Here is an 18,316-nt window from a genome sequence, read left to right as displayed (position 1 = left end):
CAGGAATATCCACAGCAGGGGGACAGAGGATCTATGGTGATAGCCTGCTGCAACTGCCATAAATAAGCCTACTATGAAACCAGGAGCCAGAGCCCTGATTTTGATCTGAGAAACATGGGTTTAGAACTCTGACCTGTACATAACCACGTTCTTCACTTTTAGTGGGTTTCCTTCTGCATAATAAGATGAAGTTTAGGGAGTTTTTTTCAAAACAACAACAAAAATTTTTTCCTATGGCAAACTTGCTTGACATGTTTCTGACTTTAGAAATAACTAAACCAAGAATCTTTATTGCTCATTACATTATTTTTAACAAAAATCCCTGCTCACCTCCAGACTACTGTAGGCTGATGCTAAAACTGGTTAACTGTTAGAAAGGAGAATGGGTGATAATGAGAGCTAAGTAATATCTGATTGTGATTGTAACAGCTGGTGTGTTTGACATGAGCTCATGAGCTTATTATTAAGTAGAATTCAAGCAGCTGGGAGGGAGCTGGTTTGTTTGTTCTGAGGATTTGGCTCTCAACCAGCTCCTGCAGTTTCACTTGATTGTTGTTCTACAGAACAGTTGGAGAGGGCACGTCTACCAAAAATACTGGTGTGGGTGCCTTCTTATTGAGCAGCAGTTCTAGATAGACCCGAAAGTATTCTTTGCATGTGGGTTAATATACTATAGAGAAGAAATTATATGCTATTAACAGTCTGTCCGGGGTCACCATGCATCTTCAATGAAATTCAGTTTCCAAGACATTTGTTCCTTTCATTTATCTCAGTATTCGGTTCTATCATTTTGCAGCACTAAATGCAATTCCAATAATAAAGAAGAGTAAAACAAAAATAAACACATATTGCCCAGAGACTTGGTAGGATTGTGCTGTTCTGCGAGTTTAATAGAAAATGTGCAACATATGGTTAAATGCAAACTGTGTTGAGATTGTTGCAAATATACTACCCATATCCGAAGAACGATCCTTATGTAGGATTTTACAGCTGAGACTTTGACTTATTTCTGCAAATGAAAGCAACATAAAACTATCTCAGTTGGTGCTGACAGTGAAAATAGATCAGCATTAATTTATCCTCCTTTAATTCTACGCTCTATAAAATTTTTGGGAAAGTATACTGTCTCTGTGGATGTATTAGAAAAGTTCGAATAGGTGATAAGTAATAAATGTTATTGACTCATCATACCCTATTTTCCTCCCAAAAGTACAGATGAAAATAGTGTATACCTGCATTTTGCATTGGACATAGCATAACTCTTAATTTCTTTATCTACATCTTTCACAAGATGTAGCTAGTTCATTTAAGGTTCCATTTTGTTCTTTGTCTCCATAGACTGAGTCTGATCCAGAGGTTATTTTTCATGAAGTTAGGAGTTAAGTAGATGACAGTATTCTCTCCTTACTAGCTTAGAGAAGATAAAAGCATAAAGCATACAGCTGGAGTCCCATATTTTTCATTCTGTTCGTAACTACTAAGGCATTCCATCAGGTTCTGAAATCTTACTTTATCAAAGAATCCTTCTACTTTTGTATCTTTCTGCAAAAATTTAAATTGCGTCTATTAAAGGATATGTAAACATTAATTCTAGCTATTTTAAATACAAATCAAATAAAATTTATGATGAAATTGGTAAAGTTCCTCATCCAATTTGCTGTTTGAAGGATCACATTAGAGATTTGTTACAAGACACCACTTTGTGCCACATAGAAGTCCTGCTGCTACCGACTAACTGAAAATCACTGAGAAAATTGAATGCCTGAAATCACTGCTGTTCTTGCATGCCCTTCATGCCTCTAGCAATAGGTACGGATAATGGCATCTTTGCTGCAGAAGAAACAGATACTCTTTTAGTCTCCTGTGGATTTAGCAATACATCTTGCTAAGCAGATCAAACCTGAAACAGATGCAAACTGTGTTCACTCGCTTTAAGTTAGCATGAACTCCTGGGCTCAGTTTATGGAGATTGCTAACTGGCCTGTGTGGTTTTTTGGCAGTATCAGTTGTTTGTGATTTTCAAACAACAGGGATCTCAAAGATTTGAAATGAAAGATAAGAAGGGAGCTTTTTTCCAGTTCTTCTGGAAAGTGCAGGAATCCACATGCTATTTGTTTGCCATTTGTTTGCAAAATCGCAACAGTTGAATAATGTTGATAAACGTTGTGCTTGATAAATGAGCACGGTTCCTGTCTCTGCTGTGCCAAAGGCTTTCCTCTGCCATACGCAGACTGGATTTACACCCTATGTGCAAATGACTGAGAAGGAATTTGGAAAAGATGTTCACATGAAAAATCCTGTGCTGCTTTCAGCACAGAGGATGCCAAGCAGAATTTGAGGGTTGGCAGGTTATTGCCCCTAAACAGAGCTGTCATGAAGCATGTTAAAAGCAAACCTTTGTTTTCCTCAGATCAATGAATATAAGGACTCATTCTGCATAGGACTAAGTGCACAGAAATGGGAAAACTGCAAACCGTTTTTAAGCCAAAGACTGACAAGAGGATGAACAGAGTCATTTCCATAAAGATTTGAAAGGTGAAAAAGAGGCATAGTATGTAGTGCTAGAGTTTCATTAAAAAAAAAAAATCATACTTTCCTCAAGGAAAAATAGTTTAGAATTTATTTAAACAGCAGATTTGTTTTCTTAGCTCGCTGTTTATATGGCAAGTTTTTTGTCAACAAGTGTTATACTTTTATATTCCCACAGGTGTTAGCTGGTCAGCTATCTTAATGTTTAATTTTCTAGTAAAGCTTAAGCCGTAAGAGAGGTCAGAAGGTGGTAAGATTTTCTGAAAAATATGAATTTTGTTTAATGTATTCAGCTCTGATATTCTTCACTAAAGGCCTTTGTTTGCTTATGTTAACCCACTGACTTGATAATTCCTTCAAACAGTAGCTAATTAAGACAGTACAGTATGAGGGGAATCTCATCATTCAGCTACATGAAGTCCCAAAAGCTTATTTTAACATCCAAAAAACCCAACCATATGTAAGCTGACAAAACTCAAAAGCAAAGGAGCAGTGTTGCTGTAGTAGAGTCAACCTTCAGTTATCAGAAAGCAGTTTTTCTTTCTGGCATCAAGGGCCAGTTCTGTTGTTTCTTATGACTGAACTACTGAAAAGGCCCTGTAACTAGTTAATCTGAAGAACTAGATGTGTCTCGTTTGCTTCTTTTCTTCAGCCTTTAGGCACTCATCTGCTCTTGCAGGCTAAGCAGAATAACCACACTAGTTGCTTTTGGAAGCTGGTTTGGTCCAGTTAGTGCTTTAAAGTCATGTTGTCCCTTGGGGGGCAAGTTGTCCTTAATTTTTGCAAGCATGACTAGATAATTTTACAGTCCAGCAGATCCTCAGGATCATCATATGAAAAGGATATGTGGCAAACTTCATTATTGTCGATTTTTCTTTGAAAACTCTTTTTTGTTTTCTTCAAACCAACAGCTGCAGAACAAAGTCAGCAGCTCACAATGCTGTTTCTTAAAGAATGCTATTATCCCCAACTTGTTCTTAAAAATGCTATTCATGGTGTACAGACAATTTCAGTCTTTTTCCTTTTATCATGTAAAACCAGTGAATAACTCAAACCTCATCATCATTTGCTTCTTGTAGGGTATCTCTTACAAAAGTCGTTCAATCTGTGCTCAGTCTTTTCTCTTCAGAGTTGCTTATATTTCCATTTATATTCTAGAGAGAAGAACAAATAATATTCCTGATTCCAGCAAGATCAATAACTGCTGAGATGTGCTGGGCAAATATTGCCATGCTGCTGCGGGAGACTGTGGAGATGGTACTCAGCACGGCTGGGCAGACTCACTCTGATGTTAAATGCCATCAGCCTTTCAGATTTGCTTGAAGGTTGTGTTAATATGTGAAGGTTTAGTTAATATGGTTATTTACTCGCCTAAGGCCAAAAGTAAGGACTTGCTGAGATAGTGAGAAGAACTTCTTGCTCAACCAATTTTTTCTTGATGGACTATGACAGTTGGTAATACAAGTAATATGAGTGTAGCTGGTGCTAAGATTCCCCTTTTAAGCATTAAACTTTTAAGACTTTTTTATTTCTATGTCCAACTTGACATTACATTTAAGGTACTGTAATATTTTAATTTTTGTAACATCAAATATAAAAATAATTTAGTGAAACCTGCAAATTATTCTCTCTAGGATAGCAGTGGCTATGCATAGTGTTCAGTCAAAGAGCAAAATAAAACATTAAAGTTATGTCCTGAGATTTGGTAGAAATTGAGAGAGTTTACATGACTGTTATGTCTTTTTTTTCTTTCTACTTACTTCAAGTGTGGGAATGGAGAGCAATGTAGTGATACTTACGTATGCTAATAGGCATAGTTGAAATCTTTATGAATACTTCTAGCCATTATTTCCTCTAAATATACACAGCATTCAAAAATGATGTTAATCTTTGAAGATAACATCTTATGACTGTTTAATTATAGGAATGGTTTTGAGGTTTAACTGTAAAAGAAGTTTTAACTGCAGGGAATTTAGAGAAGCAGTTGAATTACTCATAAATTTATGTCTTGCTGGCAGCACTGTTCTTCAGTCAGAGCACTTGTTTCTGACTCTAAGAATTGGAAATGCCTACTTGCCTCCTTATATTTTAGTCGCTTCAGTTTTACGGCTTGTCCAGTAAGAGAAATAGTCTTATAGTAAACAGAAAGGAATTGAATTAGTCTGCCTGATGATTTAACTTATGACATAAAAGCAGCTTCTTAAATCATAGTTCTCTCTTGAAGCCTCCTGTTTGGCTCACATAAAAGTAACAGCTAGAGAGTTCACATTTCTTATATTTAATTTAAGGAAGATATACAAGCACTTTATTTAGGCTTGTTTTGGATGTGCCTGTTATTCATCAGACAGTTCAGTGACTGTTGTCTTTCAGAGAAATCTCAACAATAAAAAAGTAAGCACCAACTTACGAAATCATTATCTTCTTTTCCTGCTATACAGAAGTTTTTTCTTGTTACATTACTTAAATAAAAAGCCAGCTAGACGGTATGTCAGAGATCTTGTGGAGAAAGGAATCTGCAGAATATGTTGAACTTTTTAATACATTCCTCTCCCTTGATAATAACTTCTTAGGAAGGCATCATCAATGCAACTGCTGGTGTTAAAAAATTCGCCTGTCATGGGGCCAAACTAAGTTGTGTGACCAGTTGCAAATCCACACTGAATTCACCCATTGTTTTTAATGGAGTTTACCAAAAGTAATGAAAGCAGTAATTTCTGCAATGTTAGTGGTGTGACAGTTATCAACATTTACTTGTGATGTGGGAAACCTCTGAAACACTAAGGCTGAAACAGCTAAAACTCTTGGTTCCTTTTCCCTATATATAAAAGTGAAACAGAAGTAGTCTGTAGCTGCTGGTGGTAGAGAAAGATCAATGAGTTTTATGATCAAATGGCTTGTTCTCAAGTGATCCATGCTGTAAATGTAGCAGAGTGACAGTTGGCACTGTCTTTGTAGTGGTAATCATTTTACTTTTTAAGATATTTATGATGTTTGCAGTGTCTGAGATCACATAATCTGGAAATTCCTGTGTCAGCCTCAAACCTAGTATAAGGATTAAAAGAAGCACTTTCCTGTTTAAACATAGGACAGCCTTAATATGCAGCATTAATTTTCAGCAAATACTCATTATATTTATGTTTAAAGAGTAGAAGAAACACTCTAAAAGAGTAGTCTTTAATTTATTCTTCTTGTATCCATGAACACATCAATAAATGGCCAGTGGAACTGCCCATGCATGAAGAGGAACAGAGGTTTTCTGGTAAAGGATATTAAACTTTAATGTAAATAAGACTCCTTAAGCTTTTTGTGTCTAATGAAGACTGTGTGAAGCCTAGAACTCTGTAATTCTGTGCCAAACATCGTGACTTCTTTTTACAACTTCTATATTCCAACCTGTCAGTTTGGATTCTCATCCTGCTTTGTTCCTTGCCCTAATCCTTTTGTTCCCTGCGTTGTATGTAGTTTGCTACATTGCATGTATTGTATGTAGTTCTTAGTTGTTATTAGTTTACTGCTTGCTTCTTTCTAAAGCCAGCCACTACTACCTTACAAGAGGACACTCTTGCTGATAAATAGTTTGTTCTAGTGTCTTGGACAGAAGTCACTTAGGACTATACTATGCCACTGCCATGTGCATGCTCTAATACCATGCAACAGTATATGTGTAACATTTATATATAACTTCCAGCAGAAACTGAAACACAAAGAGGTTCCCTCTGAACAACCGGAAAGACGTTTTTGCTGTGAGAGTGACTGAGCACTGCACAGGTTGCCCAGAGAGTTTGTAGAGTCTCCATTCTTGGAAATATTCAAAAGCCATGGCACTGTCCTGGGCAACTGGCTGTAGGTGGCCCTACTTGAGCAGAAGGGTTGGACTAGATGACCCTCAGAGGTCTCTTCCAACCTCAACCATTTTCTGATTCTGTGAACTTCCACTCATAGCTTCAAGAGAATGAACAACAGTAACAACAAAAAAAAATCCACACAAGAAAAAGGAAAACTTTCCTTTCTTAGGGCCACATCACTACCACTGCAGACCCACAGCAATTGCTCTATGGCACCAGAATTAAGTCTTTCCAGAAGGAACAAACCCTGAGCTGACTAGAGAAGAACAACTTTGTGCTATCTGGTCTGAGGATATGGTCAGTATAAATATTAACCATTTGAGGACTGGCCTCTGAGTGATATAAATATCTGAATTAAAATATCTGTGATGGCATTAGATTGAGACAAAATGAAAAGTTTGGGGGTTTTTTTTTGCCATTGGCTTCGTGAGTTGACAAGATTGCTCTGCAGCTACCCATTTGCTAGCAGTCAGTTCCTAAGATGGCAGAATATGGGAGATCCTGAGCCTTGGACACTTTTGTCCAAGGACCCTTTTGATTCCAGCTGTTGAGAGCTGTTTCAGTAAGCTGTTATTCTGATGCTGGACTAAAATATTAAAGTGAGTAAATGAAGTTATAAGAAAAATGAGCGGAACAATTAAATTAGGCATACTTTGTATCCTGTTCACATTGTTATACTTCATAAGCATCATTGAGAACGCTTTCCATTAACAGCTGAAACAAACTTACGTGTGTCGTATAGCACTAACTGAAACAAACAGCTCTTCATTTGCTGTTAACGTTAAAAAGCAAATGGAATATCTGTTGTGTATGCAGAGTGACTTGAGCCTTTTCTGTGCCTGCCACTGTGGTCTTAGAGCGTGAAGTGAAGGCATCACTCTAAATCATTTAATAGTGTTGGAATTAAAAGATACAGTCAAATTTACAAGGCCAGGAACGAATCTTCTGTTAGCACTTTATGCTACATTAAGGATGTAATTATTGATTCACCATGCAAAGTTTATTAGGCTTCTCCACCCCACCCCCTGCTTCCACACAGATGGTGTTGCAAATCACCTCTCAATGGTCACCTGCTTGAAAGGAGAGTTTCATATGCAAAATACTATTCTTTGTTTAGATATGATAGCTTGCAAGATGTAAAATGAGGCATCTATTTAAATTTGTTGTTACAGCGCTTGGACTGGGTACACAAGATTAAATAAAAAGAAAATTAGGAAGCAGATGCTTGTGGCTTAACAGAGGAATTGCGCTAAAAGATACTCCTCATTACTGGTGGATATGAGTAATTTTTGTAAGGCAGCTGTTTCCTTAATCAGGAAAAACACAAACCTATAAGATGACGTCCAGATGTTTTCTGTATCACTTCACAATATAATGAGCTTCCATTGTATATACCGTATTTTAAATTCCATTTATATTTATTTGCATCTAATTTATCTTCAAATACATGTATCATCTTCCTTAACCATGAAAGACCTGAGCATGAAATATGTGAGATTTTTTGTGCTCTTGTCGTCCTTGCCTGGTGTTAAGTCTACAAGTTGCTTCTCGGACTGGCAGTGTCTCCCAGCATCCAAGCATTTGAATATCAGACTTCTGCAGGTTTGAGGGGGTTTATTTTCTTGGCAGAAGTCTTCTGGAAGAAGTCTATTTAACGATAGTGTCTGTTCATCCTTCAGTTGTGCAGTTGTACGGTGACTCTTACAGTGCTGCCTGTAGTTCAGAGCAGGACATACCATAATTGTTAATACATATATAGTGGGTTAACATCCTGTTCCAGTTACATGGATATCAGGTAAAACCAGAGATGTAAAACTTCCACCAGCTCTTGGATGTGGGCTCAGTCCTCTGTCATGGGCTGCTGACAGTTTTAATGCCTGATAGGTTGCCATCTGCCCTTGCTAGAAACACATGCTTTATTTGACTGGAGTCCTGGGATTCCAGGCTTTCTGTCGCTGACAGGTCACAAGACAGGCATCACAGATCTCTGATGCTGATTTACTGATATTGAGCTATTTCATAATTCATTTGTTTGGGATGGTGTGAATTTTCAGGTTTGTAAGACTTTTGTGCAACTTTTGTAGGTGGGAGTCATCTGTGTTTTGGGTCTCGGGAGCCAGCTGCCAGCACACTCACTGATCATGCTGTGTATTGCATCTCCTGACAAATTAAGGCTGGCTTGAGTTTGAGGTGAGGAGTTCTCAAAGGCTTTTAGAGATGTTATTAAACGGTCAGTTCATGAGCTTTCCAGGTGCTAATGTGTTGCAGCTAAGCTTTTCACTGTGCAAATACACATAAGCCTTAAAAAAACACCTAGTGTTTTCTTGACATTGGTAGTAGATAAATTAGCAGCTGCTTTTTCCTCTAGTGGTCTAAAAGTTCTTCCTGTTAAATAGTTCTTGGAGTTTACCTCTGTGTTAAGCAATCTTAAATACACATGAATAGCACAAAAAGAAAATAACTAGATATAACTGGAACAAACTCTGTATGATTTTTTAATTCTGCAATTATTTAGCAATTCCTTCCTTCATTCCAATTTTAAAGTGCAAGTCAGATGTGTCTAAAATATGATTCTCAAACACAATATATCTGCTTAGAAATTCTTTAGTTAAAAAACAACTGAACTAATTACATGTGTTAGCTACTGCTGATAACTTGAGGGAGTTTGTGCTTGTTGCTGTGTACACGTGGATTAAATCTGGAAGTCTTTCACTAATCCGGTTACTTCCATTTGAATAAGTTCTCTACAGTATTTTTATGGGGAGAGGGGGTCTTTTCATCATACTATGTGACTTCTTTGGTACAATAATTTACTAGAAAAGGAAATTAATTTTCTTGCCATCAGTAAAACCATAACAAAAAAGGCTAAGTGAATAAAAGAAGGGTTTTGTTGTTGTTGTTGTTCACAAAAGTAATTATTTTTTGTAATAAACTTTTTTTGTTTTAAAGTGGATTTGCTTCTACAAGCTGGTGACCAGCATACTGGGATATTCTGGAAAGGACAGTACAAATCTGAAAGCTTACCTGTGTTTGTTATTTCCTCAGTTTGTGCAAAAGACAAGTACTTCTCTAGCTGCAGATTAGATAGGATTGTTGCTCATAGATACCACAAGCTGCCTGAATCTCTCTCCAGTAAGTTTATTTGTGTACTTCCACAGTCATAAATTATAAAAGCTGATAACTTATGTGCATTTTCTTGAATCACCATGTCATCTTGGGTGCCAAGAGCTTTCACAAGCTTTGAGTGCTCTGATGCTTGCTGCTTTCACAGTTGTGTCAGATACAAGCTTTGGATTCCTGTACTGAAGATCTCATTATAAATACTACCCTGTGGCTGTTCCTACCTTAGATTGGAATAGAAAGTCCCCTCTGTCCTACAGAATCAGTACTTTTCAGGCTTTCTCCACTGAAAATCCTTTGTCTTTTAACAAGTCCCAGCCCAGCACTGTATGACAGCTGATGCTGAGCAGGATTGCGGGAAAGGCTGCAGATTGTCATTATTTTTAAATGAAACGTGTCTCCTGCTTTATACATCTGTGATATTGCTTTTATATATGTTGAGGGAGGGATTCGTATGCAAGAGTGCAGCTTTGAATATTTAATGAAAGAGGAGCACCTGGGATTATTTACCAAGCTAAGTTATTTGTTTTTTTTTAAATTAAAATTAGTAATTTTCCTAGGATTTCTGACATCTAACCCCAAGATGCCCCTGTGCTGAGCTGTGTAACAGGTTAACCGGTACTCCCTCTGCTGGCATCCCCAAGGGATAGAAATCTGACCAGATGCCTTTTGCTGATCTCCAGGGAGGGGAGGCCTTGTTGAAATTCTCAGTAAAATATAATGCTGCTTTGTCCGGTCAATATTCTCATCTGAAGGTGTGACAAACCACGCTTTGTAAAGGAGCTAAAGCGTGCTTTGTTTCCTTTGTGGTACTTTACAGAGCAGTGCCAATTTAGATGTCCAGTGCATAGTCAGCTCCTCGCTGTCTGGGCTGACCTCGCCTGGGATGTCCCCTTTGGTGGGTTTGGCTCGGGCAGCGTAGGCAGTGTGGGATGCTTTAGGGTGTTTGGTGCAGAAGCAACTCCTCTCCTCTACAGGGAAACTCCCCACATCCAGCCAAGCTTCTGAACTCTGGGTTGGTGCAACCCCAGGAGAGCCAGGGCTGATCTGCTCAGCCATCAGCGACCCTCTGGTCTTGGGGACTGGATGGAGCCTTATTAGCCCTGAGCAAAGTTGTGCAGATGGGTGAAGGTGGTTTGGGTCTGATGCTACGCTTACAAACCAGAAAGCCTTCCCAAAACTGAAACTGCTAAAGAGTATGATGCTGACCTATCTTGGACAGCCCTTGAGCAGGGCTGCTTGTTTTTAAAGCGCTCTCCTCCTCTGTCTCCTGGTAGGAAGATATGAGGTTTTGTGCAGCCCTGCACTGGAGGTGGGCTCATGCGTTGGTGTGGCATTTCACATGTGCTCTGCTCAGGTCCAGCAGGACTTGGGCTGGCCCAGAGGTCTCAAGTTGCTCTTGGACACAGATTGTTTCCTGGAAAGAATGCTCAAAACACGCTCTCAGCACTGCTGGATCTGGGTGTATGATAAATACAGCTATGACTGTTAAGGTCCTGAGTGAGGGGTTCCTTCTGTTGGTATTGGTTACCACACTGACATGACTCATTGCAACACTTGTTTCTAGAAACATTATTAACTGTCTTCTCACCTTGTGATTCATAACTGACTTGGCTCAGCCAGCAGTCACTGAGGTCTGATGGATCTTAAACTAAAAACCCACCTGCTCGTGTCAAAATGACAGTAATTGTAAAACCAGTAATTGCTGCTGAATTAATGCTAGCAGCTGGGTAACTTATCCAGGTGTCATTAGCACCGAAAATATGTTCTAGGAAATGGTTTCAAGTAATATGACTCTGAAACAATATGTCACTTGGTACTGGAGATAGTAGAAGAATTCGGCTTACACTGTTTCAAGTATATGATATTTTGAGTGCAGTACCAAAATTTTTGCAGCATTTCTAATTTTTCATTGTAAAAATAAAGCAAGTGCAAACATGGCAAAAATCCTGGATTGTCTTTCAGGGAAAAAGATACTGGAACAAATTCCTCTAAGAGAGTTCTCTTTTGTTAGCAGATAGCTTTAAACTTAAATCAACATTTGTTACACTGAAGGATTTCTATTCAGTGTTCTGAAGAGCAGCAAAGTGGCCTATCCCTGTTCATTTTTCTGCTCTCGTTTCCTGCTTTTGCACTGAAATATTCATTCCTTACCCTACTGGGAAAGGCAGTCAGATACAGGAAAGAAAGCAATAAATCTTACTTAGTGGCTTGTCAGTTTTTATCTGTAAATATAAAACAAAAATGGAAAATGCTTAATTTGACAGAATTAGAAATGTAGAGAAAATGTCTTTGTCAATTGAAAAGAAAAAAAGGGATTGTTTCCTCTGGTGTTAAAGTTTATCTTCTGTCTTCCCTTGTATGGAGGACTTTTAAAGGCAGTTATTTAATTTATGTTGTACCATGTTATGCTCTTTTTTAATTAGATGAGCCTTGTACGCAATTCTAAGATACTTCTTTGTTTCCTATGTTTTCTTTTAATCCTGATGAGCAAAACGAATTAAATCTATGATGAGCTAATCTGTCATTTTCGAAGGGGTTTGTCATTCCAGCCAGAGGAAATATTTTTGTTTACCCAGAGGGATAACATTCTTGCACTATAATGAAAGCCAGGGCTCACTAGACAACAGCTCTAGTCTTAGCCCTTGGGTTGCATCAGGCAGATAGATCCTTATTTCTCTGTGAGAACATTATTTTCCCTAATAAGATTTGATAATGAACACAAGAGTCTGCAAAATCAGTTTGGTAGTGGGACTGGGTTTTCTAATTTGAGCAATGCAGTTCTGGATGTACAGTTGCAAGAAAAAGTATGTGAACCATTTGGAATTTCATGATGTTCTGCATTAATTTGTCAGAAGACATGATCTAACAGTCATCTAAGTCAAGAGTACTGACAAATATAATGTGCCTAAAATAATAACACAAAAACAATTCTGATCCTCCACGTCTTTTTTGAACACACTCGTTCAACATTCAAAATGCTAGTGGAAAAAGTAAGTGAACCCTTGAGTTGCCCTGAAAAACACAAATCGAGGTCAGTTTAGCCTGGAGTCTTGTTAAGAAATTGAGTTTGGAGGTATGGAATAGAGCTATGTTGACTGATAAAACTTTTGAACTTTTTGTGTTTGCTCTGCGCAAGCTGTATGCTTGTGTGAGCCATGCCTTGCCAAAAAGAGCTTTCAAAGGATCTACAATCAAGAATTGTTGATTTACATAAAGCTGTAAAATGTTACAAAGTGATTTCAAAGAACTTAAAAAGTCACTACTCTACAGTTAGGCAAACAATCTACAAATGGAGACACTTTGGGACTGTGACTACTCTACGAAGAAGTGAGTGCCCAGTCAAAAGGACCCCAAGAGCACAACGAAGACTCATCAATGAGGTAAAGAAACAACCCCGAGTGATAGCCAAAGAGTTGAAGGCACCAGTGGCTAACATCTGTGTTCATGAGTCTACAGTACATAACACATTGATCAAGCAGATGTGGCAGGACACCACGAAGGAAGCCGCTTTTAAAGGCAGTTATTTAATTTACTACAAAGAACACTGCTGCACACCTGATGTTTGTGAAAGAACACATCGACACTCCACAGTGATATTGGCAAAAAGTTTTGTGGACTGATGAAACAAGGATTGAACTACTTAGAAAGAACACGCAGCACTACATCTGGCGTAATGAGGGCACTGCATATCATCATGGAAACATCATCCCAGCCGTAGAGTATGGTGGAGGAAAAATCATGATTTGGGCCTGCTTTGCTGCGTGATGGCCTGGCCAGCTTGCAGTCGTTGAGGGGAAGATGAAATCCCAAATGTATCAAAGAATTCTTCAGGATAATATGAGAATGTCTGTACATCAGCTGAAACTCTGTAAATATTGGATGATGCAACAGGACAATGACCCAAAGCAGCGAAGCAAGTCCACAACAGGATGGCTTTGGAAAAACAAAAACTGCCTTTTGGAGTGGCCAAGTCAGAGTCCAGACCTCAACCCAACAGAGATGCTCTGAAATGACTTGAAGAGAGCCATACACATGAGACTTCCAAAGAATATGAGAGAGCTAAAGCAGTTCTGCCAGGAAGAATGGGCTAAAATCCCTCCTGAACGATGTGCAGCTCTGATCCACAGCTACAGGAAGCACCTGGTTGAGGTTATTGCTGCCAAGGGAGGGGTCAACCAGTTATTGATTCCAAGGGTTCACTTATTTTTCTACTAGCATTTTGAATGTTGAATGAGTGTATTCAATAAAGTCATGGAGGATCAGAATTGCTTTTGGGTTATTTTAGGTACATTATATTTGTCAATACTCTTGGCTTAGATGATGGTTAGATCACATTTTATGACAAATTAGTGCAGAACACCATGAAATTCCAGAAGGTTCACATACTTTTTCTTGCAACTGTATGACCTCTTAACAATCTGGAAGTTCCTGAGTTAGTTTGTTCTCTCCTATGCAGATCAAAAATACTTACATGTCTATGTATTTAAAAAATAATTAAGAGTGTAATGGAGTCAGAAAATGTTTGGCTTCCTGGCTTGCTATGTGTGTTGCCTGTGGAACAACAGAAAATAATAGGAGAGCTGAGTGTGTGCAGCGGTGAGGTGGATTTCTTGTTTCCATATCACTGCTTACTTAAATGTTCAAAGAATTGCTGGCTTGAAATAGTGGTGATGGTTTGGAGTGACTTTTGTGTTTGTAACGCACTTGAGATCGTGGACAACACTCAAAGGACAACAAAGGTGCTTCTTTACTAAGCATTGAGCTTATTTTAACTAACAATTCCCAGCCTACTAATATAAACAGAATTGTCAATAGAAAATGTAGTAACTTCTGTATAATCTCTATTATGTGACTATTGTAACTATCTAATCTGCTTTAGTGCTAATTTTAATTATGAGTAGGACTGCAGAGTGTGGAGAAGTTTGTGTACTTGATCCATGGAGGAGTTATTCTTACATAGGACCTTCACATAGTGCGAATCAATATCACACAAGGTTGTTAGAAATCTCTCATAAACCTTTTGAAAAATGTTAATAATACTTTGAGTTTAAAGAGACAGATTATCTGACATTCAAAATCTGTCTTCTGGCAAAAATTAGATTAGAGAGAAATGCTTGATAAAGCATTTAATATCCTACCTAACTTTATAGTGTTACACACTGATCATGTATTTCTGACTGATTTCAATTACCATTTTCTTTCCTGAATCACAGCGCTTCACTTAGAATAAATTTCTATGTTGTAGTACAGTATCTAGCTGATTTAAATGTCAGTGCAATTTGTGTGGTTTGGTTGTTTTTTAAAAGGTAGGTATAGTACTTTCCTCTGAATCCTCAATTTAAAAGAAGGAATGACTTGTTGAGAGTGTGACTTACTCGTTGCATCTCTTGATGAAGAGACACCTGATAATTCAGGTAAAAAATTCCGCAGTCCCTCTTCCTTTAAAAATGTGCAGTCTAGACATGACGGAGCAGTGGAGCAAGTCCTGGAGGTCTTGAGAGTGGTTTGTAGACTTATAGACTTGCAGGTAAATATTTAAACCGTGAGAACTAAGTGTGGGATGGAAGGTGGATGCAGGCGTGGGATTGGGACAGCTTCTGCCAGGTCTGGTCCAGATGGGAATACTTTGTGTAAGTGAGCTTTTGGTACTGCTGACTGAGCAGCCATGAGGAGAGGCCAGGAAAAGTCCTCGTGCCTCTCGGGATAACCACTCAGATGGGAATTTTTTCTGCAAGTCTTTTCCTTTATTATACATAATGTCTCTCATTTTTGTGCGCTGTCATTTTTTGACTTTACTGTGTTCATCTCAGTAATGGCTGTCCTATTCTTTGCTTATCGAAAAATGACCTTACTGAGTGATAATGAGGAGAGTTTAGGTCTTGACAAAAAATTGAAATTCATGTCAGCAATTGAGATATTAACTAGAACTTTCTATTACTTCTGTGATCCAAAAAAATCTTATCCTGTATAGTATTTATGTATTCTACAACAGAAATTTCTGCAAACGAAAAACACAGTAAACTTTGTGGATGATGTGTAGTAATTACACCACCTGCTTTTCGTATTATTATTATTATTTTAAATATTAAAGTAGCGAACTGAAAATTAAAGTGGTTCCTTTATATCTTCATGCTTTCACCTTTGGTGAAAGAGCATAGTTTTGCTGTGTGAAACTGCTATTTACTGTGTTCAGCCATTCAGAGTATTGTTAGAGTCTTGTCATTCTTGCCCATTGCTTGGGAGGGACATGGTAACCACTCTCCCGTTAATACTTTAGTGCTTCAGGGCAGAGGCAGAGATGCATAGGTTTGGGTTCAACAGACGAAAGTGAAAAAATGTGACTGCGTAGTGTAACAAGAGGAAAGCCTGTGTGGTCCTCGTGAGGTTACCGTCGCTGGCTCCTCTCAAGGAAATCCACTAAGAGTTAATTATGTTCTGCACTGTTTCTGAATGTCCCTCAATGTTTTTAAACCCTTGGGGAGACTGAATTATGTGCTGGATGAAAATCACAGATCCATCACTAACTCTCAGCAGAATCTATACAATCAGTAAACCAGGAGGTCAGAAATATTGATTATGGAGGGATTTCCAGGCAATTTTTTTTTTCCTGCTGCCTTCCTTCAAGTTTCTCCCAGTACTCACATGCAATCCACTCAGAAACGTTTTCTGACTTCCAGCCATAATTTGGTTTCATATTACTTAACCTCCTTCAAAATATCTTGTATTGCAATTCTAAATTTTGGACTGTTGTCACAGAAGTCTTAAGATCCGTGCCATGTGAGGAGACTGTGGGGTAGTCTGGAGCTTCTTTATGGTGATGTGATTATCCCAGAGTTTTATGTTCTTTCCTGATCACCTGTTTTTCAATAATAAAATCCTTTCCTCAAAGTGCTGTTTAGAAAGTCAGATTTTATTTGTGTGAAATTTCTTCATTACCTTGTTTTAACCAGCAAATGTCTTTATCTATTCGCATAAACATATATGCATTTTTTTCCCTCTCTGAAAATTTGCTGTACTGTACTCGGTCATACAGTGAGATGCATCAGATGTACAAGTTGATTTCTAATACATAAATAAACAAAAATTCATCATAAATATGTCGGGGGAGGGGAAAGAATTGAGAGAAGCCCTTATTAGAAAGATGAAGGTGACTTTGCTATTTTGGCTACTACACCTGGGATAATCCCTTTCAGTGTTGCGCAAGATCCCAGTGTAATTCCAAGCAAATAGGCCTCAAACATCCACATATTGAAATCACTAAATAGGTTTCTATATTTAAGTTGGAACAATATTGCTTCTAATTAAAAACTCTTACTAGAGCACTCAGTGCTCAAGAAGTCAGGTTAGTGTAACCTGAGCTGGCAGCTGAAAAAGTGCAAAATCCTCTTTGTACTGCCTTTGTAACTTTTACTCTGGACATAAAAGTTCCTGATGTTTGTCATTCTTGTGGGCATATGTTAATCATTTGGGGTCTTGCCGCTGCTTAAGATGAAAGCTGAAACTCTTTAGATGCTAAAGATCAGTTAAATCTCAGTGGATTAATCGTGGCATTGACACTGAGTATACGACAACAAATGCATAAAACTGTTGGTGCTGCAAAAATACGTATGTCTTTTTTTTTTTTTTTGAGGGGGAGGGGGCAGCATTGTTTTTGCCACAGATTGCCCATCCAGCACAATTGCAGCACAGCAGGTACAGGCCAATCCTGTTCCCCCAGTGGATTCTCACAGTGCGCTGAGCCACTGTTAATAAACCTCATGCAGAGCCAAGGAGGGGGATGACTGTGGCAACATCACCCCAACTCCACCTCTCTGCGAGCAAGTGTCAAGACAGGGCAAGGAGCTGCCTGCGAGCCAGCTTGGATCCATCTAAGTGTGCTCAGCTCATGGCCCCCCCATCCCTGACCCCAGAGGACCTGGCAGGCGTGGTGGGGAGAGAACGACCAGCTCTGCGCGAACTGGAGAAGGACTGGTCGTGCCAGTGTCTCTGGCTTGATGCTGCTCGTGCCAGACAGGGGGCATCTGGGCATCATCACAGCGTGATCCTGTTGTGCAACTTCTCTCATTCATCTCACGTGTGATGGGAAATGGGTTGTGCTGTTTTGGTCCTTTGACGTCACTCCAAAGAATCAGGGATGCCTCAGTGTGCTGAGATGTGCCATACACTCGATAACAATGTCTAAATTAATGTAGCAGGAGCAACAATGCATTTTCCAACACTTCGTTTCTTCTTAACTTCCAGGTTTTCCGAAAGAAGGCAGTAGAGCTTGGAGAGAAATTGCTACCTGCTTTCAACACTCCCACTGGGATACCTTGGGCGCTGCTTAACATTAAGAGGTAAAACAACTGCTTTTTGGTGGCTGGAGCATATAAAAAAAATTATGTTGAAACTATCTTCGCCATAGAACTATTACAATTGCTTCACAGCTTTTGTCTTTCCAGCAAGGTAAAAGTTGACCTAAGATCCTTGCTTCTACAATGTACATTAGGAAATTTAAGCAGATATACTTTGCACATACAAGAATGCATACAGAAATGCATCTCTTTACCTCAGAATAAGGTGAATAAGTCATCTTTTTTGTCACTTACTGTGTTGCTCCTCACTTTTTCCAGAGTCCTGTATTGCTTTTAGGGGTGTTATAAGTAGGGTAAAAACAAAAGGACATGCTACTCTGAAAAGGTAAGGTTTCCAGCCACTTCATACTCTTATTTTCACCTGTTCTCAAATGTAGTATCAGCATATCCTTCTGCAGTTTATCAGGAAACGAGAGTGATATCTGGTCCAAGTGGCTCCCTGTTTTACACCCTCTCCCAAGGAGT

At 38.7% G+C, this 18,316-nt stretch overlaps 1 protein-coding gene across 1 annotated transcript in view; it reads left to right on the top strand.

Annotated features, from left to right (window-relative positions):
- LOC104271133 (mannosyl-oligosaccharide 1,2-alpha-mannosidase IA-like) overlaps nucleotides 1–17,833 on the top strand; it is a gene marked incomplete at its 3' end in the record, with an annotated part of 33,413 nt that extends 15,580 nt beyond the window's left edge. Inside the window, exon 3 of the mRNA XM_009865722.1 lies at nucleotides 17,739–17,833. Coding sequence (XP_009864024.1) covers nucleotides 17,739–17,833 — 95 coding nt within the window. The remainder of the gene's footprint in view (nucleotides 1–17,738) is intronic.
- Nucleotides 17,834–18,316: the final 483 nt, after the last annotated feature.

Source organism: Apaloderma vittatum, unplaced genomic scaffold, assembly GCF_000703405.1.
Source record: "Apaloderma vittatum isolate BGI_N311 unplaced genomic scaffold, ASM70340v1 scaffold6203, whole genome shotgun sequence".
NCBI classification, from domain to species: Eukaryota; Metazoa; Chordata; class Aves; order Trogoniformes; family Trogonidae; genus Apaloderma; species Apaloderma vittatum.
This window is presented reverse-complemented; position numbering and strand designations above follow the sequence as displayed.